The sequence below is a fragment of the Otolemur garnettii genome, unplaced genomic scaffold (genome assembly GCF_000181295.1).
Source record: "Otolemur garnettii isolate 467f Iridium unplaced genomic scaffold, OtoGar3 scaffold00009, whole genome shotgun sequence".
Lineage (NCBI taxonomy): Eukaryota > Metazoa > Chordata > Mammalia > Primates > Galagidae > Otolemur > Otolemur garnettii.
The window spans coordinates 7,508,150-7,533,020 of NW_003852404.1; the positions used below are offsets into that span (position 1 = coordinate 7,508,150).

Genomic DNA, 24,871 nt, shown 5'->3' on the forward strand with positions numbered 1-24,871 from the left:
GATGTGGGGCTCACACCAGTGACCCCCCAACCCCCCCCAATAATCCCAGCACTTTGGGCGGTTGAGGCAGGTGAATTGCTTGAGCTCAGGAGTTCAAGACCAGCCCAAGGAGAATGAGACCCCTGTCTCTACTCAAAGTAGAAAAACTAGGTGGGCACAATAGCACGCACTTCCCAGCTACTCAGAAGTCTGAGGCAAAAGGATTGCTTGGGTCCAAGAGTCTGAGGTTGCTATGAGCTACGATGAAGCCACAGCACTCTATTCAGGGTGAAAGTGAGACTCTGTCTCAAAAATAAATAAGTAATAAAAATTAAAATTACATGGGTATGGTGACGTTTGCCTCTAGTCCCAGCTGCTCAGAAGGATCATTTGAGTCCAGGATAGCTGAAGCCCAGGGTGACAGTTACAGTGAGCTATGATCACCCCACTGCACTCCAGCCTGGGCAACAGAGCAAGATCCTTTCTCAAAATTAAAAAAAAAAACAAATCTGGTGAGTGTTCCACTCCTGCAGTACATCTTGGTTTGTGCTAGCCACAGTTCAAGTATTCAATAGTCACCAAGGCTAGTGGCTGTGGTGCTCTAGAAAGCAGCCGGGTGTGGGCCTGCAGCTCTGCAAAGAGAGTCTTTCATTTTCTTTATACCTTTCATTTATACCTTTATACCTTTTACCTATATACCTTTATACCTTTATACCTTTATACCTATACCATTTTACCTATATACCTTTATACCTTTATACCTTTTTACCTTTATACCTTTATACCTATACCATTTTCTTTATACCTTCATTTTCTTTATACCTTTCTACCCAAGTGCACAAGGCCTGGCTCCTTGGCTACTTGGGAGAGTTCTTCTATTCAGTCCAAGGCCACCTTCGGCTCCGAGCTTTGTTTAACCTGCTGAAGTGGAGGAAGGGTGAGAAACATTCTTCTGCCACTCAGAGTGGGCAGCTCAAGACAGTGTGCCAGCAGGCTCTGGGTCCCCAGGGCGGGACTTCCTCTTGCTCCTTGGCCACCTTCTCTCTGCTGACACTGTCCCTCTGGTTTCTCTCACAGAAATTCCGGCTACTCATGGCCAGCACCTCGGCCTGCTACAGGCTTTTCCGAGAGAAGCAGAAGGAGGGCCATGGGGAGGCCATCATGTTCAAAGGTGAGAGGCCATAGGGCCTTGCCAGGGAACACCAAGCTAGAGCCCCCAGAGAAACCCTCAAGGGCTAGGGCAGATGAGTGCTTTGTCCCTGTGCACCCTGCTCCACTTGCCAGGGTGTCTGGCCGGACCCCGAGTTTGTGAGGTCACCATGGTAGGAACTAGCCCCAGCCTCTTATAACCCTTGTTGTAGCCAGGTGGCCCGTGAGCTACCCACTGCCTCTCACGGTCATCAACAGTGCAAAGCATGGCCGGGCACAGTGGCTCACTCCTGTAAATCTAAAACTCTGGGGGGCCAAGCTGGGAGGATCCCTTGAGCTCAGGAGTTTGAGACCATCCTAAGCAAGAGGGAGACCCTGTCTCTACTAAAACTATAAAAATTAGCCAGGTATTTTGGTGGGAGCCTATAGTCCCAGCTACTAGGGAGGCTGAGGCAAGAGGCTCACCTGAGCCCAAGTGTTTGATGTTACTGTGGGCTCAGCTGATGCTAAAATACCCCAGCCTGGGGCAACAGAGTGAGACTCTGTCTCAAAAAATAAAAAAGTAAAATAAAATAGCAGTGCAAAGCGCTTCCTTGGGACGGGGACCGAGTGTATGCCAACACCAGACCAGAGGAGGGTTAAGCAGTTGACATGCAATCTGCATTCAAGGAGCTTGTATTTTAGAAAGGGAGATAGAGAAACAAACACAATGTAGTCCAGGGACAAAGAAAAAGGGACTTCAACATGCAGCATGCACAGTCAGGCACCCCTACTGTCAGTCCTGGAGGGAGGAATTATCTGCTTGCAGTGGACAGCAGCTACAGATGTAGACCTGGGGCGAGGTTCACATTTGAATGAATCATGAAAAGACAGGAAGCTGACCAGGTGGAAACAGCCAGTTTCCAGCGGCCAAGCCTCTTCCTTATACGTTTTTTACTGTGATACAATAAACATAGCACATTTATCATTTTAACCATCTGTAACTACCCAATTCAGAGTCATTAAATACAATGTTGACTAACCACCACCACTATATACATTAACCATTTTTTATCTTAAATTACTTTTTGTCACTTTCCAGTTTAGTGTCCCCAATGTATCTTGTGGCCGAAAGCCTGCATTCCCAAGGCTGATTGATACTTAACGTTAATTCCCTTCAGATCCAAAGATGGTGTTCCTGACTGTCGGTGGTGTCTAGGACAGATGAGATCAATTTCACACCCCTGTCCTTTTTTAATTCCCCATCACTGGAAAGATTTTTCTTGGATTACCAGGCCTGGGTCTTGCCTTTCTGGAGGCTTTGTTTTTAGATTACCCCAAAAGCTACCCATGGGATTTAGGAATCGTCATTTTTTTTGTACAAATAGGGTGAGCAGTGGTGTGGACACAGCTCAGGGACAGGGTCTGGAGAGCCCCAGTGTCTTTGCCACTGTCAAGTTACAAGCCTGGGAAGTGCGGTGGGCCTGCAGGCACTTCCTAGATCAGGGAAAAATACTAATCATGGGTTAGGAGCACAGGCTCTAGAATCAGACTGCCTGATCTGTGTACTGACTCTGACACTTACTAGATATGAGAACTTGGACAAGTCACATTACCTCTCTGTGTGTCAGTTTCCTCATCTTTCAGGAAGATAAAGAAACTCATCTTTCTTTTATTTGACTACCAAATAAAACTATGGGGAGGATTAAGAAGTTAATCCGGCTCGGCGCCTATGGCTCAAGCGGCTAAGGCGCCAGCCACATACACCTGAGCTGGCAGGTTCGAATCCAGCCCGGGCCTGCCAAACAACAATGATGGCTGCAACCAAAAAAATTGCCGGGTGTTGTGGTGGGTGCCTGTAATCCCAGCTACTTGGGAGGCTGAGGCAGGAGACTCGCTTGAGCCCAGGAGTTGGAGGTTGCTGTGAGCGGTGATGCCACGGCACTCTACCCAGGGGGACAGCTTGAGGCTCTGTCTCAAAAAAAAAAAAAAGAAGTTAATCCATGGAAAGTCTTAGAAGAGCACCTCTGTAGCACTCAGTAGGTGCTCACTGCGTGTTAGGAATTACTCATCAGGCCAGAAGCCACATGAACCAGCATGTGGCACGGGAGACAGATATAATCCACTCCAGGGCAGAGGCTGAGCAGAGGCAGGTCTGGGAACACAGGCAGACTGCTTCTGCTACTCTCACGCTGGTCAGATGCTCGTCCTTAGGAGCAGGAACCAGGTGGGAGGACCAAGTGGCTACTTGTGCACCTCCCCCCACAGCTGGCCAGAGAGCAAGCAAGGCAGCCACTGCCTCGTCAGTGGCTCAGATGACGTGGCTGACCTGGAGAAAAGCGTGTGTGTGTGTGTGTGTGTGTGCGTGTGTGTGTGCTGCCCTGTGAAGGATTTCCCCAGGAGCTGGCCTCCTGTGCCCTGGCCTAGCCCCAGCCCCATCTCCCTCATCTCCCACATTCCAGTCCAGCCATTAGCCCAAGGTCTGGGGGCCCTTGGCAGAGAGGGCAACCAGCCTGAGTATCCAAAGCTGACCACTTCTCTGACCCCCCACAGGCTTGGGTGGAATGAGCAGCAAGCGAATCACCATCAACAAGATTCTGTCCAATGAGAGCTTCGTGCAAGAGAACCAGTACTTCCAGGTGGGGGGCAGGACAGGGCTCCAGGTAGGGCTGGGGCTGCTGGGCCAGAGGGCCCCTGGGAGGGATGAGGTTCACATGCTCACATGCTCAGAGCACGGAGCTTCCGTCGAGAATGGCCAAGGGCTTAGGGGTTCCTGACCCTGAGCATCTCAGCACAAGGAAGGACTCAACAAGCATTTGGTCAGCTTCCTTGCTTTGCTCCTGGGCTAAAGCTGGAAGGCAAAAGAGGGATAAAGGCAAGATGTGAGGTCAGCAGGGACTAGAAGCAAACAGGAGACTGGGCAGGAAGGCTTACCAGGCAGTGCCAAAGAGCCAAGATCTCTGTTAGACTAAAGCCCGTGATGTTTGGGAAAAATACATCCCTTTGAAAGATGATGAAAGCTACCAATTTGCTCTCTAGCAAAATGCACATGTGAACATGTGCCCTGAATTCACCCTGATGAGTTCGGGGAGCTAACAGATCCTTGAAGTTTCCTCTCTGTACATGGATCCCTGTTTCTGAGTCCCCAAGCCTCAGTAATTGCATCCAGGAGTAGAAACCAGGCACATTTTTATGAATTAAGTCTCCATGTATTCGTATGGGCATACTTTAAAAGACCAAGTTTAAAAAAATTGAAAAGAACAAAAGTCACCTCAAACTGGCTTACACACAAAGGCATGATTGGCTCATGTAAGTGGAAAGGTCAGCAATGGTGTGGATTTCAGGCACAGGTTGATCAGGGCTCTAACGCCATTTCTCTGCATTCCTTGGGCTCCTCTTGTATCCTCATGGTTGCGACAATTGAAGTCCTTACCCCTACCCAGCACACTATCAACAAAGAGAAAGATCTTATATGCACCCCCAACAGTTGACCAAGAGCTTGCATTTCACTGATTGAGCCAACCTGAACCAATTATTGTGGCCATAGGAATTCTATATGTTCATGGGATTATTCCTGGGTTACTGCCCATCCCTGCGCCAATCACTGGGACAAGGAGACTGAGGGAAGAAAGCCCACTAGTCAGCTTTCATCTGGATGTGGGGGAGGCCTGTAGGAGCAGGAGGTGGAATGGATGCAATGCAAGGCCCACCAAAGTTCACAGAATTCCTTGCTGGCTTCCGGAAGTTGACTTTTTTATAACTGTCCCCTCCATGGTCATTTTCTTGGAATGATCTCAGGTCAAATTGTGGCCTTCCTCTACTTTTCACAGTAGGACTGTGGGCATCTCACGAAGGCTGTCTTTGGTTCCCCGGTCTCGAAAAAGAGAATAATAATAGTGTCTACGTCAGAGGGCTGAAACTTAAATAAGTAATCTGTGCGAAGTGCTTAGATCAGTGCCAAGCCCTCGAGCTTATCAGCTTATCAGCTTTTGTTCTCACCCATGGGGCAGCCTGAGGAGTCGCTGAGAACCTGTGTGGCGAGCACGGAGCACGGGCTTTGGCTCGAGTCAGTGCTCTGTAAATGACAGCTGCTGCTGTTATTTCTGCGACCTTCCACCATCTGATTATTGTTACCTCTGCTGCCCCAACTCCAGCGGAGGGGGCCCGGGAGCAATGACAGAGGTGCTAGCTGAATGCTAGGAGTCTCCCTGGTGTGAGGGGCCCTGGCCTGATGCCACAGACAGGAGTGGGGTTGACACAGTGGCAGGTATATGTCACCTAACCCACTGGCTATTCCTCCTTTCCCCCACCCAGCGCTGCCTGGACTGGAACCGTGACATTCTCAAGAGGGAGCTGGGACTGACGGAGCAGGACATCATCGACCTACCTGCTCTGTTCAAGATGGATGAAGATCGCCAGGCCAGAGCCTTCTTCCCAAACATGGTAAGATCTCCCAACCCTCACCCTTACCCCACACCAAGTAGGGGGCAGCTGGATCCAGAAGGACCCCTTGACTGAGGCTTTCCAGTTGGGAGGCCCAGGTCCCTGTTCTGACTGAGCTGTGTGGCCTCACCCCAGGAGCTTGCCCTTTCTGGACCCTACTTCTTCCTCTGAGGCCAGTGTGCTTATCCTAGCTGCCTCACTGAGGTAGTGGGAGTCCTTCTCCTTAACAGGTAGGAGAGGGCTCTGCAAAAGGACAGAAGTCCTTTATGTACAGGAGAGATTCTCGTGACATAGAGGGGAGTCTTCCATGAGAAAGAGGTTAGAACAACACACACACAGAAAAACATATACATACATGTGTGCACGCATATATAAACATGTACACGCAAATGCATGCACACAGCCGGGCATATTGGTTCATGCCTGTAATCCTAGCAATCTGGGAGGCCAAGGTGGGTGGATTGCCTGAGCTCATGAGTCTAAGACCAGTCAGGGCAAGAGCAAGACCCCGTCTCTACTAAAAATAGAAAAACTGAGGCAAGAGGATCACTTGAGCCCAAGAGTTGGAGGTTGCTGTGAGCTACAGTGATGCCACGGCACTCTACCGAGGGCAACACTCTGTCTTAAACTCTGTCTTAAAATAAATTAATTAATTGGGCAGCGCCTGTGGCTCAAAGGAGTAGGGCGCTGGCGCCATATGCTGGAGGTGGCAGGTTCAAACCCAGCCCCGGCCAAAATCTGCAAAATAATAATAATATTAATTAATGAAACAAAAAACTGCATGCACACAAACCCACGTGTGTGTGCACATCCGTACCCACAGGTACACGCTGGTGCAGGCATACCTAGCCATGGGTGCACACGCGTACATACCTGTGTGCATGCTTTTGCACACACACATACAGAGGCAGATGACCTGCTTTTCCACTTCAGCCCTGCCATTTATGAGCGGCTAACCTGCCTCTGTGCCTCAGTTTCCTTATCCGTGACGAGGGGATAATCACAGTTCATACTTCACAGGGTTGTGGTGAGGGTTCCACAAGCTTGGAACACAGCCAGGCACGTGGCACTCACTAGACAGGAGCTGTTACACTGTGATGCCCCCGACAGGTGAACATGATCGTGCTGGACAAGGACCTGGGCATCCCCAAGCCGTTCGGGCCCCAGGTGGAGGAAGTGTGCTGCCTGGAGACGCACGTGCGGGCCCTGCTGGAGCCCCTGGGCCTCTACTGCACCTTTATCGACGACATCTCCGCCTACCACAAGTTCCTGGGGGAGGTGCACTGCGGCACCAACGTGCGCAGGAAGCCCTTCACCTTCAAGTGGTGGCACATGGTGCCGTGACCCGCCGGGGCCCCTCCCTAGCTCTCCAGACCCCTCGAGCCCAGAACCTTTCTGCCCTGCAGGGAGGCAGTAGGGCAGGACTCGGAGAATCTGTGCCTTGCCCTCCCTGAGAGGGGCCTCAGCGTCCACCAAAGCCATCCCCGGGGAGGCTAGGCGCTGTCCTTCCTAAAAATAGCTGGGCCGGTGTCTGTGTAGCCCTGGCATGAGAAACAAAGCAACACATAATGAACCATGTACCCAAACCATTCCCCGAAGAGTTCTTAGTCTCTAGTCTAACGCTGAATGTGGGGAGAAGGGAAGGAGATTTTAGGGTTGCCGGTTCTTCCAGCAGCCATCCCCCAGTGTCCAAGGTAAGACACCTAGAAAGGGACCCTGGGATCCCAGACGCACTTTGAACTGGCATCGTCATTTCAAATCCACCTCCCATGGGGTTCTAGGTGGCCGCTCCTAAGTGTTCATTCCTCACCATTCTCTCTCAAACCCTTGGCTTTCTCTCTGCAGTGTAGACACCGCCGGCCAGTGCTCCCCACTCCCTGAGGGTCCAATAATTTGCCTTAGAACCTTCCCTAGAAATAGATTTTGGCAGAGCAGTTTTTTCATTTGCATGATACTCCCTGTCACGTTTTGTCCCGGATGCAGTCTCCCCACATGCAGGTTTCTCCCTAGACCAGCCTCCTTGTGGCCTGAGAGTTCAAGTGTTTAAGGATGCCCCAGCAAGATCACCTGCCTGGCCAGTCCCTGACCACTCTCCTCCCACTGCCTCAACTTCCTTCTTATTCTGGATGCCATCTCTACAGGCAGCTGGGCAAGAACTTCTTCACCAACAGCCAAATTCAAATCTTCAAATCAGGGCATAATAAACAACCTGCCCCCCCTGCCTAAACATCAGCTCCCACACATAAGGGCCTGGCCTACCCTTCCCGCCCAATGGCCAGTTCAGGGCTAGCTGCTGGCCTTAGAGACAGTTTGATTATCCCATTGAAATTCACCGGTGCATTTGCCAAAGATTTGTTCCCTGGCTTCAACTGAAAAGACAGTTTCCAGTTTTTTTAAGTTCCTTTAGGGCCAAGAGAATAAGTAAATTATAATTCCACTTTGAAGGTTAAAAAGCACCAATGAAAAAGTTATAAATGTATATTCTTGTAGGAATAGGATTTTCATTTTGGATTCTTTCATTCAGCCATTCAACAAATATTTGTTGCATGCCTACTAAGCACTAGGCATGGTTTGGCTCTGTGAATACATTGGTTAGTAGCAGACTGGACCTGGTCCTTCCTTCCCCCCATGGAATCAGTCAGTTCCCAACGTGCAAAGCCCATATTTAAATAACCAGCATCTGCTCTTTCAATGATGTGCTCTTAAGAAATGCCAGTCCAGGCTTGGCACCCGTAGCACAGTGGTTATGGTGCCAGCTACATACACCAAGGGTAGCATGTTCGAACCTGGCCCAGGCCAGCTAAACAATCATGACAACTGTAACAACAAAGAAATAGCCGGGCATTGCGGCAGGTGCCTGTAGTCCCAGCTACTTGGGAGGCTGAGGCAAAAGAATCACTTAAGCCCAAGAGTTTGAGGTTGCTGTGAGATATAATCCCACCGCACTCTACCAAGGGCAACATAGTGAGACTCTGTCTCAAGAAAAAAAAAAAATGCCAGTCCACTATATTCAGGAAATGCACAGGGCACAAAGCTTCCTGCCAGCCACTGTCTTGGTAAAATGGGAAGGGAGGTCTTTTTTTAGACAGTCTGCCTTCTCATCCAACTGGACCAGTGCCACCATCAGATCCGTCCCCAAAACCTTCAGAAGCTGTTGTCCCCTCTCTGGGGACAGTGGTTCCTGCCTTTGGAGGCCAAAGCCTCAGATCTTCTCTCCAGCCCCTGAGCTGAAAACACCAAGTGCCTATTTGAGGGTGTTTATCTGGAGACTTAGAGTTTGACATGTGTGTGTGTGTGTGTTTGGTTACTGTGGGTTTCTGGGCTTTTTTTTCTAGTCTTCATTAAGGGGAAGTGAGTGTCCCCTGTGTGGAGACAGTGTGTCTTTATAGATTTTTCTAAAGCTCTTCCCAGCGGTAGGTCAGTAATTCTCTGATGTTTCTGGAGCTCCCAGGACTCAGACACCCACTCCCATCTCATTTGCCTACCCAGTGTGACGCCCCTTGGTGTGGATACACCCCTGTGGACTCATTGCTCTTCCCCACCCCCACGATCTATAAACGTAGGCCTAGAACACGCTTCTATGTTGCAAAACTCAGCAAAGTTCCTGTTTCCATCTTTATTCGGCATATTTGATGTAAAAGGGCAGTGGGTGTCGTGAAGCTGGCAAGAAGCAGAACACAGCTTCAACTTTCTAGAAGAAAGCCCACGATGGAGATCCAAAGATGTATGGGGAAGAGCCTGACTAAAGAGCAATAAAATAAACAGTCCGAGGGGAAGTCATGCGGCTGTTTGTGCGATGTTCTTGCTGCTGCGTAGACGGGTCCTCTCTTCTGATCTGCCCCGGGTACAGGCTCTGGGCTCTCAAAGGTTATCTCCAGGATTTGGAATCCCATACACACTCACTAGGGTGACCTTGGCCACCACCCAAGGTCATGACCAATACCTACAATAAAGTCTGTTTGTCTGGTGGGGTTCTCCAAAAGCAGACCCTGAGATGAGCATTTGAGAACAAGTGATTTATTGAGAAAGTGCGTCCAGGAGAAACCAGTACAGTAACTGGGGGAGCAGGACAGGGAAGGGGAAGAAGCCAGAGGAGGGTGTGATTTCAGGTGACGCCTCAGCCTGATCCCTGGAGAGCTCTGGAGCATAAATGGCACCCCAGAGCCATTCCATCTGGAGGCCGAGTCTTTGTGTCCCTGTTCCAGTCAGTCCTTGGCTCTGGGGACTCTGGCTGTCCGAATGGGCAAGGAGGCCTTGGTGGCCCACAGCCAACCATCTAAAGACGGTAACAAGACTGGGCACAGTGGCTCACACCCATAGTCCTAGTACTCTGGGAAACTGAGGCAGGTGGATTGCTTGAGCTCAGGAGTTCAATACCAGCCTGAGCAAGAGCAAAATCCCATCTAAAAATAGCAAAGTATTGTGGCAGGTGCCTGTAGTCCCAACTACTCAGGAGGCTGAGGCAAGAGGATTGCTTGGGCCCAAGAGTTTGAGGTTGCTATGACCTATGATGCCAAGGCACTCTACCAAGGGCATAAAAGTGAAACTCTGTCTCAAAAAAATAATAATAATAATAAAATAAGTCACAGCTATGGTTAGGAACAAAGTCACAGACAGGAGCTGAGAACCAGGCTCACACAACCAGAAGGGGGTCCGGGCAGGCTCCCAATAGCATCTGCTGCTCTGAGTGATATCATGTTCTTTCAGTAGGAATTGTGACACATGGGTATTTGTGATTTGACCCATGGTACAAAAATCCATACAACATAGCCATGCTCTAACAAGAGTCTTTCCAAACAAATTCCTGAGGCCCTAAAGTGGAGCTACCTGGTCAGTGTCTGAGCCTAGAAGCTGCTTCTAAGTCTTGGAATGGGCTCGGCGCCTGTGGCTCAACTGGCTAAGGCGCCAGCCACGTACACCTGAGGTGGCGGGTTCGAATCCCCAGCCCGGACCCGCCAAACAACAATGATGGCTGCAACCAAAAAATAGCCGGGCGTTGTGGCGGGCGCCTGTGGTCCCAGCTACTTGGGAGGCGGAGGCAAGAGACTCGCTTGAGCCCAGGAGTTGGAGGTTGCTGTGAGCTGTAATGCCACGGCACTCTGCCCAGGGGGACAGCTTGAGGCTCGTCTCAAAAAAAAAAAATAAAATAAAAATAAAAAGTCTTGGAATGCACCTAGGACCCTTCTCACTGCTCAGCCCCATCTTGGCCTTCTGACATCGTTGTGTAGCTACTTGAAGGCACTACTGCCAAACAGAAATCACTGCTGGTCTTACCACCAGGCTTAACCCCTGGGCCCTGCCCTCTGAGATCCCTCTTCCCTTTTATAGCCAACTGATGTGGCTCAAACCACAGCAAGGCCAATCCTTATTAGGCTTCCTGATCCATCTATTTCAGTGACTCCCCAAGGGATACTGGCTGCTAAACAAATTCATTCTGACGGTGTTTTCATATCCTGGCCACTCAGGAATTGCTGAAGGTCACCCTGAGGCTTCTAGAACAGCCCTTTCCAATAGAAATATAATACAAGCCACGTATGTGATCTTGGTTTGTTTTGTCTTTTCTTGAGATAGAGTCTCTCTCTGTCACCCTGGGTAGAGTGCCATGGTGTGATCATAGCTCACAGCAACCTCAAACTCTTAGTCTTCAGCAATCCTCTTGCCTCAACCTCCCCAATAGCTGGGACTACAGGCGCCTGCCACAATACCCAACTAATTTGTTTCGTAGCTATTTTTATTTTATGTTTTTTTGGAAACAGAGTCTTACTTGGTCACGCTTGGTAGAGTGCCGTGGCATCTTTAGCTCACAACAACCCCAAACTCTTGGGCTCAAGTGATCCCATTGCCTCAGCCTCCCAAGTAGCTGGGACTGTAGGCACCCGCCACAATACCTGGCTATTTTTAGAGATGAGGTCTCACGCTGCCTCAGCTGGTCTCAAACTCATGAGTTCAGGCAATCCACCCACTGTGGTCTCCCAAGTGCTAAGATTACAGGTGTGAGCCACTGTGCCTGGCCCCCTGTTTCTATTTCTAGCAGAGATGAGGTCTCCCTCTCGCTCAAGCTGGTCTCAAACTCTTGAGCTGAAGCAACCCTCCTGCCTCAGCTTCCCAGAATGCTAGGATTACAGGCATGAGCCACCACACCCGGCCTAAAATTAAATTTAATAATATATTTTCTTTAGTCCAATATACCTAAGTTATCATTTCAACGTGTAATCAAAATTTCCATGAGTTTTTTTTTTTTTTTTTTTGCAGTTTTTGGCCGGGGCTGGCCACCTCCAGCATATGGGGTCAGTGCCCTACTCATTTGAGCCACAGGCAACACCCATTTACATTCTCTTTTTTAGATCATAAATTTTTGAAATCAGATGTGTATTTCATACTCATATTATATCTCTATTCAGACTAGCCACACTTTAAGTGCTCAATAGCCATAAGTGGCTACCATAGTGGAAGGCATTGTTCTAGAATCTTTTGTGCCAGACTGAGCCCCAAATTGTGCAAATAGTTACCTTCCTTAAATCCTTAGAGTCCAGCTTTTCTGAATGCAACAGTTAATAAAATTTATTATAGCTGATGCGGTGGTGCGCACCTGTAGTCCCAGCTACTCAGGAGGCTGAGACAGGAGGATCGCTTGAGTCCAGGAGTTCTGGCTATAGTGTGCTTTGCCGATCTGGTTTCTGCACTAAGTTCGCATCAATATGGTGACCTCCCGGGAGCAGGGGACCACCAGGTTGACTAAGGAGGGGTGAACTGGCCCCGGTCAGAAACAGAGTAGGTCAAAACTCCCATGTTGATCAGTAAGGGGTTCGTGCCTGTGAATAGGCACTGCACTCCAGCCTGGGCAACATAGCAAGACCCTATCTATAAAAAAACAGAAAGAAAAAATATATTTAAAAAAGTTATCATAATACTGAAAAGAGAAGCAAAATAGACATTGGCCCTTGCTGGCCCTGGGGTGTAGACCTTTGCCCCTGCAGAGCGTTCCCTTCCTAAACCCTGGCTGCTCCCATGTTAACAAGACCCCCCCCCCATGGGTAGTGCCTCTGGCCACATTCTCTCCGCCCCCTATCAAGAACCCTCACAACCCCATGAAAAGGGATAATATAACTCTCTCACCTCTGCCCTCTTTCCCCTCACTATTCTGGGGATGCAGATGGATTCTGCTTTTTTTTTTTTTTTTGCAGGTTTTGGCTGGGGCTGGGTTTGAACCCGCCACCTCTGGCATATGGGGCCCGTGCCCTACTCCTTCGAGCCACAGGCGCCACCCCTGGATGCTGCATTTTAATGTAAAATGTTTACTTAGAGTCCTAAGTGAGAGCAGAGTTGGTCCTTATCTCAGCTTCCTCATTCCAGACAGGATCTGAGCCTTACCTGGGCATTACCAAAAGCCTGTGGAAGGGGGATGGGTGGCTCTTTCCCCTTGAAACAAAAAGCATCCAGGGATGAGTTCAGCCTCCTTGGTGGGATGTAGCCAGGATCCCCACCCAAGTGGCATAGTCCAAAGGTCTAATGGCAAAGTTATTGGTAACTAAATATGAGAGTGAGACCAAATGGCAGTATGTAGCGTCTCATCACCAGGTAGACACAGAAAGGACATCTCCAAGCAGCAATCTCAGCTCCGCAGCCTTCTCTCAAACCTGGCTAGCATGAGACATTTGATTTTTGACCAAGGCTTCGCCCTGTCTCCCCCTGGCCAGCTGGGCTCTTTTTCAGCCCTGCTCTTTGAGAAAACAGGTCTTCTCTGGATAGTCTCTAGGCAAACTGCCAGGTTCAGGTCAAGCCAGCCTTGGCTTTAACCCCTCGCCTTCCCCCTATAAGCTAAGGTCCACTTTCTCCCGGTCCTGCTTACGCCCCAAGATGGTTCTCCTAGTCCCTGACCAGCTTGTGAAGGCCCCATTCACATCCTACCGAAGTGTAGAGATACAGTCAGCCTCAAACACGCTTTGTTTCCCTCCTCATGGCAATTCCTGGCACAGAGCGTTCAGCAAATGTGTTTTGAATGAAAGAATGAAACATCTGTTCAATGAGGCAATGGAAACAGAAAAATCAGCCAGCCGTTTCTTAAACATCGATGATAATGCCTGCCAGGTTGAACGACATGAAATGTCATTTTGAAAGTCAAAATGTTCAAGTAGAGGCGATTCTGTATGTTTCACCCTAATATTTACACTCACCGTCTCATCTGAGGTTTGATAGGAAGCTAGTATCCCCACCTCGGACATGAGGAAACTGAGGCCCAGAGAGATGAAGCAACCTGCTCGAGGTTACACATAACAGAACAACCAGGATTCACACCCAGGTGATCTAACTCCAAAGCCCATCCACTGAGCTCCTGCTCTTGACTCCCATCTCAGAAACAGCTTTCTAATCCAAGTTCAGCAAGTTGTCATCCTTTTAATCACAAATGCTACCTTTGCACCAGTCATATTTTCGCTTGCGTGGTGTCCTATTAGAATCTTATCAACAAGAAAACCCCTCAGCCTTCAAGCAACATGTCTGGAGCTTATAGGATTTCTACAAACTCCTCAAAACAATAAAGATGGTAATGAAATGACCTCTACATAGCTCAGAATGTGCTCTCTCTGGTCATCTGCTCAGAGGAAGACAGCATCTCTAAATCAGGAAAGGCAAATTATCTTCATCCACCCATCCATTCATTCTTTTTTCCATCAGCATTTGCTAAGCGTCTACTGTGCATAAAACTAGAGTGCTCTTATAATGTTTCGCCTAAACCAGGACAAATCTGAGAGCCCACGGGGACCTTCAAATAATTCTACCAGGACAACAGGTGAATTCAGAACCACACCGGGCAGACTGGGGGATGTCTGTTCTCCCTGGAAATCTCTCTACATGAGACATGATGTCATCCCTCAAGGTGCTGACAGCTGAGTCAGGGAGACAGACAGGAAAGCAGAGAGGCCACTGATGCAGGAGGCACTTGGTAAGTATTTGCTGACTGGAGGAATGAATGAGGTACAAAAATCCAGGGCATCACACACACACACACACACACACACATCTTCCCTGATGGAAGAGTGACCAAGGATGGCCTTGGGCTAAGAAAAGTGACTACCAAATGAACGTAGGAATGAATGGGCAGAGAGGGAAAGAGGGACGGCCAGGCTGCGTAGAGACACACAGAGGTGCGAGTGTGTAAAATGTTTGAGAAATTGTGACCATAGTCAGCCTCTCCAGTAGCTGGGACTACAAGAGCCCTCCATAATACCCAGCTAGTTTTCCTTTCTTCTTTCTTTCTTTTCTTTTCTTTCTATCTTTTCCTTCCTTCCTTCCTTCCTTCCTTCCTTCCTTCCTTCCTTCTCAAAACAGAGTCTCACTTTGTCACCCGTGGTAGAGCGTCATGGCATCATAGTTCACAGCAACCTCAAACTCTTGGGCTCAAGTGATTCTCTTGCCTCAACTTCCTGAGTAGCTGGGACTACAGGCACCCACCCCAACTATTTTTAGAGACAGGATCTCACTCTTACTCAGGCTGGTCTCAAACTCCTGAGCTCAAGCAATCCACCCACCTCAGCCTCCCAGAATGCTAGGATTACCACACCCCGTCTCAGCTAGTTTTTCCATTTTTAGTAGAGACAGAGTCTCTTTCTTGCCCAGGCTGGTCTTGAACTCCTGAGCTCAAGAAATCCACCCTCCTCAGCCTCCCAGAATGCTAGGATTACAGGTGGCAGCCATTGCGTCCGGCCTCTTTATTGCTATTAAGTTAATAGGAAAAACGTTTTTAAGAAACTGCCTAAGCAAGGATCACACGATGGTACCTCCCCACATTTAAATATTTTGCAGCACATAAGATAAAGGAGATAGATCTATATGGGCTAACATGGAAAGACCTCCAAGATACAACATTTGATGAAAAAGTGGCAGGTTGCAGAACTTGTATATTACTATTTGTATTTAAAAAAAAAAAAAAAAAAAGAACAGTAAGCAAAGCCATGCATTTCTGTGGAAACATACATATGTATATAGAGGCAGAGAAACCGATCTGGAAGCAGTCCCATGCATGAAACTGACAATAGCAATCACCTCTGGGAAAAGAAGTGTGACGGAGAGGATTTAAGCTTTATCTACATAGCTTGAAATTTTTACATAGTGAGAATTTAATTACACGTGTACAGTATTTTTAAATAATGTTTTAAAGCTGCCCCAAATCCTTTGCATTTTATTCATGCCGAAGTCTTCTCATCCTGATTAGCATAATCTATTCTCCCTAATAACGCACAGTTCTCGATCCTTTTCCCCAGCTGGGCCTCCCACGGCCAGTTTAAGATTGATAGCTCTTCACAGATACTAATTCATTCCATCCTCCTCCCTGGACGATGACTCTGATTTTTCCCCCATTTTTCACAACAGGAAACTAATGCACAGAGAGGTTATGTTACTTGCTCAGGGTCACAGAGTACACGGTTAATAGAACAAGGCACGAGCCCCCAAAGGCCTGCACGGTTAACCATTCCACCTCCCTGCCTCCCTGAAAGGTCAAATTGCCTTTAATATTCTGTATCTCTCTGACCTGTTTTGTTTCAGTCGGCCGACATTTAGCCACTGCAAATTAATATCTACCACTATTCCTTTTTGCATTTCATTTGCCTGGCTGGCTCTGTCTCTGATAGAGAGTGCTCACAATCCAGATTCAGCTGGGAATGGATTTTTACTGCGGTGAGACTCTATGTTTACAAAGCAGGCACCCGCAGGCATCCAAAGGACCAAATTAACTGCTAATTAGAGAGTATGCTTGCTGGTGATGTGGCAGGTACCTGGGAATGTGGCAGTGGTTAGCCAGATGGGTGAGCTCCAAATGTATGTGTGTGTGTGCTGCTATAGGGACCAGCAGCATGACAGTCCTCAAAAGCCCGTGGGTCACTTGCTAAGTCCCAGCAGCAGCTGAGCTGACTTCAGCTGTACAAAACGCAGCCCCATCGGGAGGGCGGGCGGCTCATGACTTTTTGCTCCGGGAGTTCCACAGAGGCTGCTCTTGAAATCGGAGAAGCCTATAGCATATCATTGTCCCCATCCCACTCGAAGAGAATATTTTGAGAAGTCTAATTATATGGTGGGGTTTGTGTGGGATGAGGGAAGAGGGTTTAGATAAGCCCTTTCCACCGGCAGATTGGCACCGTCTGCGAGGGAGCCCTGGGCAGGTCTGCGAGGCGAGGGCGCCCTCTGCTGGTGGCTTGGGGTGACTGCAACCACCGTGTTCCCAAAGGCTGAACTGGGGTGAGTTGTTGACCCTGTCTGAGGTTCAGTTACCTCACCTGTAAATGAAGAACAATGGGCCGGGCCAGTGGCTCCTGCCTGTAGTCCTAGCACTCTGGGAGGCCAAGGCGGGTGGATGCTTGAGCTAACGAATTCCAAACCAGCTTGAGCAAAATGAGACTTGTGTCTAAAAATAGCCAGGCGTTGTGGCAGCACCTGTAGTCCCAACAACTCATGAGGCTGAGGCAAGGGGATCACTTGAGCCCAAGAGTAGGCGGTTGCTGTGAGCTATGATGCCATGGCACTCTACCCAGGGCAACAAAGGGAGACTCTGTCTCAAAATAAAAATAATAACAACAACAATAATAATAAAGACCAATATCTCTACTTGTGGGGTTGCTGTAATGATTAGGCAGAGAAAATCTGCATGGGGCCTGGTACATAGCAAGGCCTCTGTATGTGGCAGGTACATCCTGGTTATCAGCATGAACAGTGGTACCAATGACTATTGAGTGACCCAGCATAGGAGAGAAGGGCTTCTCAGAGCAACAACTGGCAAGGTTGGGGTGGGGGCCAGGGGAGACCTGGGTCGGGTAGCTGGTTGACATCTCAACTTGCAACTATGTCTATTCCCATTCTAGGGGACTGTTTTTATCTCTCCTTCTCCCCAGAGCCCCACAGTGCCTGGTTACACAGCTCCCTTGAAGAACCATGCCCTGCCCAGAGAGCTGATAGGAACTTGGAGGAGTTCAGGTGTTTGCAAATCTCACTGGGGTGGAAGGCCTGCTAGTGTTGATCCATAGAAGAGGCTCCTTCTGCTCCTGAAGGGACAGAAAGAGGCTTTGTCACCTGTCACCTGCTGTGATTCAGCTCCCTGCCTCTCTGCAGGGGTCACCTGCTCTTCCTCTGCAGGCCAGAGGACTGGGCCAGGTGGAGGCCCGGGCTGAGCAGGTTGACCAACCTTCCTACCTCATTCCTCCTTCATTCCTGTCCACCCGATTTTTCTCCCTCCTTCATCTCTGCCCCCCCGCCCCAAGACAAATATAGTTCTTGACCTCTGGCATTGGAGGTTCTGACAATAAATATATTCACAAAGCATTAAAATCAAACTTGCAGCTAGCAATAAGTTCTCTGAAAAAAATAAAAGAGCAAATGAGTCAAGCCCTCAAAATGCCCACAGTCTGGGGAGGCAGATATATAAATGGATAATCGTTAAACCAAGTGTTGTGTCCATTGGTGGACAGGTAGAGGATATTTTGATGGGGTGCCAAGGGATGGCTTTCTAAGGCAGGAGAGAGTGAGAGCTGAATCTGCAATAATGATAGATTGGCCACGAGAAGGATGAAAGGACACTTTAGATCCAAGGGATGGGAGCAAAAGCATGGAGGTGAGGAATGAGATGAGGAACAGAGAAGGTTGTATCATAGAGGTGGATAAGACAGGAAGGGCCCATGGATGGGCTCAGAGGCCTTGGAAGCTATGGTGGGAGTTGGTGGTTGGCTGGATGTAGAGGGAGAGAAGACTCAAAGATGGCACCAGGTTACTAGCTTGGGGAATCCAGTGGATGGTGGCGCCAATAAGAGCAGATGTATGAACTCTTCAGGTGAGGTGTAGAGTTTGGGACAGGTTGGATTTTAAGGGCCATTGGGACACCCAGATGGAGATACCTGGAGAAAGCTGTATACAGGGAAAAGATCAGCCAGAAAGATGCAAGAAAACAATAGCCCACGGGTCAAAGGCAAGTGAAATCCTGAATTTTAGATGCAAAGGCCCCAGGGTCCCAGCACAGTGATCAATTAGGATGAAGAGGGTTTTTCTCAGAGGCAAATAAACCTCTCAGGCAATGAAATCAGGTGATTTTCCTCCTAAATCCAATCTTGGCCCCCTAGCTTGGGGGAAACTTAGGCGTCTCAAGAATATAGTTGATTTGTACAAATAGCAACCAATATGACACAGTGATTTTTGGTTTAAGTTTTTAACTGGGGACATGATTCTGTAAAAGGGAACAGTTTTTCCGAACCTCTAAAATGAAACTGTTTACGTAAACACATTTGTAAGTGATGAGGCTCAGTAGAAACAGAAAGTGTCCAGCAGAAGGTCTTGTGAAAATATGTCACTCTCTAGATGAATGGAAACAAACCAAAAAACCTAAGGTCTTATCACAAGCACACCTCAGGAAAACATGTCGGGAGAAGGCCATGAAAATCTCTAAGTCCTTCTGCAGCTGTGCCTTTCTGGAATCCTAAAGTTCAGGGCGGAGGTACAGCCGCCCAGGAATTTATTTCTCTATAACTTTGAGCTCCCAAATCCCCATGAAGCCCAGGAATGATGTTGACTGCAGGGCGACTGGGGCCATTGGCACCAAGAGCCCCTCCATAAATCAAGGTCTCACTTCTGCTGGCCCCAGGCTGCTTTTTCCAAGGTGACCTGAGCAAAGTAAAAGGGGGAGTTGCTTATCTAGGGGTGGCATATGCCTTTGAGATGAAAGAACCCTGAAAAAGTCAAGAGGACTAATTCTCAGTGTGTCCCTGGGAGGGAGAGGACACTCTTCCTTCAGCTCAGGAGACAATTCAATCAGGAGGAGTTAAAGGAAGAGTGACAATCTTCCCATGACCTCAGCCAATTTGGGTGGCCCAAGAGGCCCCTGGTGACAGACTAGAGCCCTATTCCCATGCTGAGTCAACTCCAGTGAAAAGTCAAGATGACTTCAGCCTTGTCACCAGTTACCAGCAAGGCAGCCACGTAAATCGGCTGACCTGACACCCTAATGGTTAAAGCAAGGAAACCATAGGCCAGAGATGAGAAGAGACTTGTCCAAGGTCACACAGTCTTGAGGGAAAGAGTCAAGATAAGACTCAGGGATTCAGACCTTACTACACACCTCCTCTAAAGAGGCCATGCTAGCAGTCTAACCAGGTCCAGCTGAGGACCCCAGACGCTAAACCCATACAACTAATTTGTTTGGCCACCTTCATTTCTCCAGTAGCATTTAAATAAGGTGTGAGTGTGAAAACCAATGACTAGGCCTGGCGTGGTGGCTCCTGCCTGTTGTTTCAGCGCTGTGGGAGGCCGAGGCAGGTGGATTGCCTGAGCTTACCCGAGTTCGAGACCAGCAGAAGACAGAAGATGAGCCTGAGGCAGAGTGAGCCTGAGTGAGACCCCATCTCTACAAACAACAAAAAAACAGCTGGACCTTGTGATCCCAGCTACATGGGGGGCAAGAGAACACTACAGGAGGAAGAAGTTAAAAAAAAAGAAAGAAAGAAAACCAATGACTAAAAAAAATGCCCTTCATGGCTGGGCACCATGGCTCATGCCTATAATCCTAGCACTTTGGGAGGCCAAAGCGGGTGGATGGCTTCAGCTCAGGAGTTTGAGACCAGCCTGAGCAAGAGCTAGACCCTACCTCTTTAAAAAAAAAAAATAGCCAGGTATTGTGGTGGGTGCCTAGTCTGGAGGCTGAGGCAATAGGATTGCTTGAGCCCAAGAGTTTGAGGCTGCTGTGAGCTATAACACCACAACACTCAACCCCAGGGCAGCTGAGTGGGACTATCTCAAAAAAAAAAAAAAAAAAGCCCTTCATACATCAAAAACAAGCAGGCAGAAAGGGAAAGACATCACTCCTGGGATGTTAAGGACTTCCTTAGACACCTGGGGTGAATGAAGAGACCAAGAGACTTGGAGGACCCAGGCCATGTCTGCCCAGTGATCAAGTTCCCAAACCGAGGCAAGCTCTGAGCAGCTCAAGCAGCTGAGATGGAAACTGAAAAAACAAAACAAAAAAGTCTCCCACGCAGGACTGTTGCAGGGCTTAAGTAAGACGATGGATCATAATGTCCGGCGCAGACTATAAACAGAATCCGAGGCTAAATGGCACAGGAAGCCACGGAGGCCTGAGTGCACTTCTCTGTGCACGCCTTAGGGTACAGAGCACAGCTCGCGGCATTTATTTAATCTCCACCATTAGAGAGAAAATTCACTGCATGCTGTGGCCGCCTGGATGCTCACTCCCTGTAGCAGGCCAGCTCGCTCCCTGTAGCATGCTGGCGCCAGTTACCTGGTAGGTCATATTTATGAATGAAGGAATGAATTAGGAATGAATGACGCTTTTGCCAGTCACCTTTGAAATCACCTCCGTTCACTCATCAACAGTCCCAATTTGCAAAGGACTCTCAGTGCTAAAACCTGGACAGTCTCGGGCAAACTGCATTGTGAGCTGACAGAAATGTTTCACAAAAAGCCACTAAACGACAGCGCCAAGAGATAACGGCAAATTTTCAGGAAAAAGGGGGTTAAAATAAGGCCAGGGATTCGGTAGGGGCTCCGCCCTCTTTTAGTCTTAGTCCCACCCTTTATAGGCCACCCTCCCCTAAGACTCCTCCCACTTCATCTGGGAAGGTCACCTTAGGACCACTAGAGGAGGCCAAATGGGCATGCGCTGCATTGACAGCTACTGCGCACGCTCGCTTTCTCTCGCTCCGCATTCCCTCCTCCCGCCCCGAAAACCGGAAGCGGCCGCCCACTCTGTGGCTCCCGGGCGGCTAGAAGGTCCGCAGTGGTCGCCCGGAGGCTGGTGGAGCGCGACATCAGGGTTAAGGGGCGGGGCTGACGTCAGGAGGCAAGATGGCGGCGGTGGTCGCCCTCTCCTTTAGGCTCCGCTTCCCGGCCACAACCCTTGGCGGATCCTGCCTACAGGTGAGCCCCGTCGCTGAGGGGACAGAAAAGGCAGGAAAGTCGCACCTAGAACTGAGGGGACCGTGAAGAGGCTAAGGGAGCTTTGGGCATGGCCGCAGGAAGAGGGAGGACCTCCCATCTGCGCAGTGCTCGAGTTTAGCTTGGAGCGTCCCTGTCAATTATCCATCTATTTGCGCCTCGCGGCAGCCTGTAAATCAGTCAGAACTGAGACAGATTTTTAGGGATGGGGGAAGAAAGGAAGTTCAAAGAAGGGACGTTAATTGCTCAAGGTCACATGGCAAGCTAACGACTGTTGGGACCAGAATTCGAATCCACACACTTGGCACCCCAAGCTCTTTTTCTGCCACAAAACTATCACCCCTGCAAAAAAGAGGGATCCGCGGGATATGAGGGATGGGAACTGGGAAGCGAAGTCATTTCTCCAGAGTTCAAGGTCCAAGGTTGAGGACTCAGTGAAGAGGGACCAGACTGGGACTGGTAAGGAAAGGACGTGTGACTTGTCGGGGACAGGGAGAGTTGGAGGGAAATGCACCCAGGACCTGGACTGAGAGGCTGCAGGAAAGATTTGGTTTCTTAAAGTAGCATCACCCACAATTTCACTAATTTCTGTCAGTGTGCCTGACAATAGGGCTCATCCTAATACAGATGACATAACAAAGCTTGGCGCTGTTATTATTTATACTATTCAATGTACAATGATAGATTTTCCCAGACTCCTAGAGTCGTCAAGAAACTGCACACTTTTTTGTTTGTTTGTTTGTTTGTTTTTGTTTTCATTCTTTATCACCCTGGGTTGAGTCCCCTGGTGTCATAACTCACAGCAACCTCAAACTCGTGGGCTCAGACGAGCCTCTTGCCTCAGCCTCCTGAATATCATTTGGGTTTACAGGCCCCTGTCACAACACTCAGCTGGTTTTTCTGTTTTTAGTAGAAATGGATCTTGTTCTTGCTCAGGCTGGTCTCGAACTTGTGAGCTCAGGCAGTCCACCCGCTTTGGCCTCCCAGCTGCTAGGATTACAGGCATGAGCCACCATGCCCAGCCTAAGTGGGAGCATTTATAAGGGCAAGGGAAGCTGTCATTGTATAAATAAGAGACTGAGGATTTACAAATCCCTTTCAAGTCTGTTTCCTCTTGTAGACTACTCACCAAACCCTTTAAGATAGGCAAGCAGAAATTCTTACCTCCTTTTTCTTTTTTTTTCTTTTTTTCTTTTTTGAGACAAGAGTTTTACTCTGTCGCCCTCAGTAGAGTGCTATGGCATCACAGCTCACAGCAACCTCCAACTCTTGGATTTAAGCGATTCTCTTGTTTCAGCCTCCCAAGTAGCTGGGACTACAGGTGCCCTCCACAATGCCCGGCTATTTTTTGTTGCAGTTGTCACTGTTGTTTAGCTGGCCCAGGCCGGGTTTGAACCTGCCAGCCTCAGTGTATATGGCCGGCACCTACCTTACCTCCTTTTTGCAGATTTGAAAACTAAGGCCCCAGAAAGAAAATTTTGTACTTGCTCAGAGTATTATGGCCAAGAACTGGTAGATCTAGGATGGTTTATTTTTTAGAGACAGAGTCTCTATCTCCCAGGTTGGAGTGCCATGGCATGATCATAGCTTGTTTTTTTAGTTGTTTTTTGTTTTGGGGGGTTTTTTTGAGAGAGAGAGAGTTTCACTACATTGCCCTTGGTAGAGAGCTGTGGCATCACAGCTCACAAGCAACCTCAAACTCTTGGGCTTAAGCGAGTCTCTTGCCTCAGCTCCCAAGTGGCTGGGACTATAGGTGCCTGCTACAACACCTGGCTGTTTTGTTGTTGTTGTTGTTGTTGTTGTCATTGTTGTTTAGCAGGCCTGGACCCACCATCCCTGGTGTATGTGGCCAGTGCCCTAATCACTGAGCTACAGGCGCCGAGTCCATAGCTTGTTTTAACTTGAACTCCTGGGTGCAAGCAGTTCTCCTACTTCAACCTCCCAAGTAGCTAGGACTATAGATGCAGATCACCACACCTAAGTTTTCTTATTTTTTGTAGAGATGAGGTCCTGCTATGTTGCCCAGGCTGGTCTGAAACTCCCTATCTCAAGCAGTTCCCCTGCCTCAACCTTCCAAATTACTAGATGTGAGCCACTGTGCCTGGCCTAGGACAATTTTTTTTAACATAATTCCTGAAAACCTCCTTGGCACATGGGCAGTATACAAGAAATACTAGATTCTCTCCCTCTCTTGCTTTTAGGTAAGTATATCTCTCAGTACCTGTATTGGCTGCTTAGCCCTGTACATATTGGCAGTGCCCTAATCCTAGCTTTCTCCAACATGCTATATGTCAACTTTGGACAAGCCATTCACTCTCTCACGTCAGTCTTTCTGGAAAGGGGAGATAGAGGAGGAGGCCAGCCTACCAGAGCCTCAAGCCAGTGTCCTCCGAGCATTAAATTGGTGATTGATGATGGCCTTATTTACCAGTTCCTTTTATAGTTGTTGAGCAAACAGTTAAGCTGTGAGAGCCCCACCAATGAGAATAAGTACTAAAGCTCAGGCTCCTCTTCCACAAACAAACTGTAAAAAAGGCCAGTTTCATAGGTTAATGTTGTCATTTCGAGGAAGGTCTTTGCAAGGTCTCCTGAGGGCAACAGAAATAGAAGCACCCCCCCTCCCTTGTGGGAATATACAGTTATACCCACAAAGGCAACCTCAGAATAACCCAGGAATGAGCTTAATGTGTTACCTGTGAGTAAAATTCAGGTTTAGGTTTAGAATTCCTTTATGCATATAGTCTGTGCCACTGAACCATAATTCTGCCTTGAAGTATTTAACTGTAACACATTAGTTAATGTTTTTATTGCCTTATTTCTTCATCTAGACTGTGAACTCCTTTAGAGTAATAACCACCTCTTTAGAGTTGTGCTCTCGTTGCTCCAGGCACTAACAGGGCGAGGATTACTATCTGCAAATCAGAATAACACAAAGACCATAATGTTGCCAATATTGAAAAGCAGATCCTAAGAGGTAGCTATTAATACTCCTTTACAAAGGAGGAAATAGAATCAGAGACCTTAAGTAATTTGCTGAAGAATACAGCTAGTAAGTAATAGAGCTTAGTTTTGAATCAATGCCAACTCATGCATTTCAGAAACAACCCTGCACCTTCTGTTTCCCTCAGGCTAATCTTCAAACAGACCTTTTGGTCTTCCTTCTCTTCACTTCCCTGCCTTCTTCTCCGGCCCAAATCTCTGTCTGCTCTGTCCGGCTCCAAGCATGCTCCCTAAGGAAGCTTTCCTAGAGGAACTAGCCTTTCTCCTCAGTCCAGTTCCGTCCAGTTGATTACCTTGCTTAAATTACAAACTTTGAAGCCAATTGTATCCAAGATTTTCTTAGAATCTACTACTCTTTGTCTTGCATGCTCATTAGTCTTTAAATTAAGGTAGGTAA

General features: G+C 48.4%; 2 protein-coding genes across 2 annotated transcripts in view; both read left to right on the plus strand.

Moving 5' to 3' along the window:
* The window catches only part of PADI2 (peptidyl arginine deiminase 2), a 44,372-nt gene extending 37,094 nt beyond the window's left edge, over positions 1-7,278 (plus strand). Inside the window, exons 13-16 of the mRNA XM_003783862.2 lie at positions 1,057-1,150; positions 3,661-3,746; positions 5,422-5,550; positions 6,661-7,278. Of these exons, the coding sequence (XP_003783910.1) occupies positions 1,057-1,150; positions 3,661-3,746; positions 5,422-5,550; positions 6,661-6,894 (543 nt within the window). The 3' untranslated portion in view covers positions 6,895-7,278. The remainder of the gene's footprint in view (positions 1-1,056; positions 1,151-3,660; positions 3,747-5,421; positions 5,551-6,660) is intronic.
* Positions 7,279-21,241: 13,963 nt separating this feature from the next.
* Positions 21,242-24,871, plus strand: part of SDHB (succinate dehydrogenase complex iron sulfur subunit B) — a 30,621-nt gene continuing 26,991 nt past the window's right edge. The window contains exon 1 of the mRNA XM_003783863.2: positions 21,242-21,456. Coding sequence (XP_003783911.1) covers positions 21,385-21,456 — 72 coding nt within the window. The 5' untranslated portion in view covers positions 21,242-21,384. The remainder of the gene's footprint in view (positions 21,457-24,871) is intronic.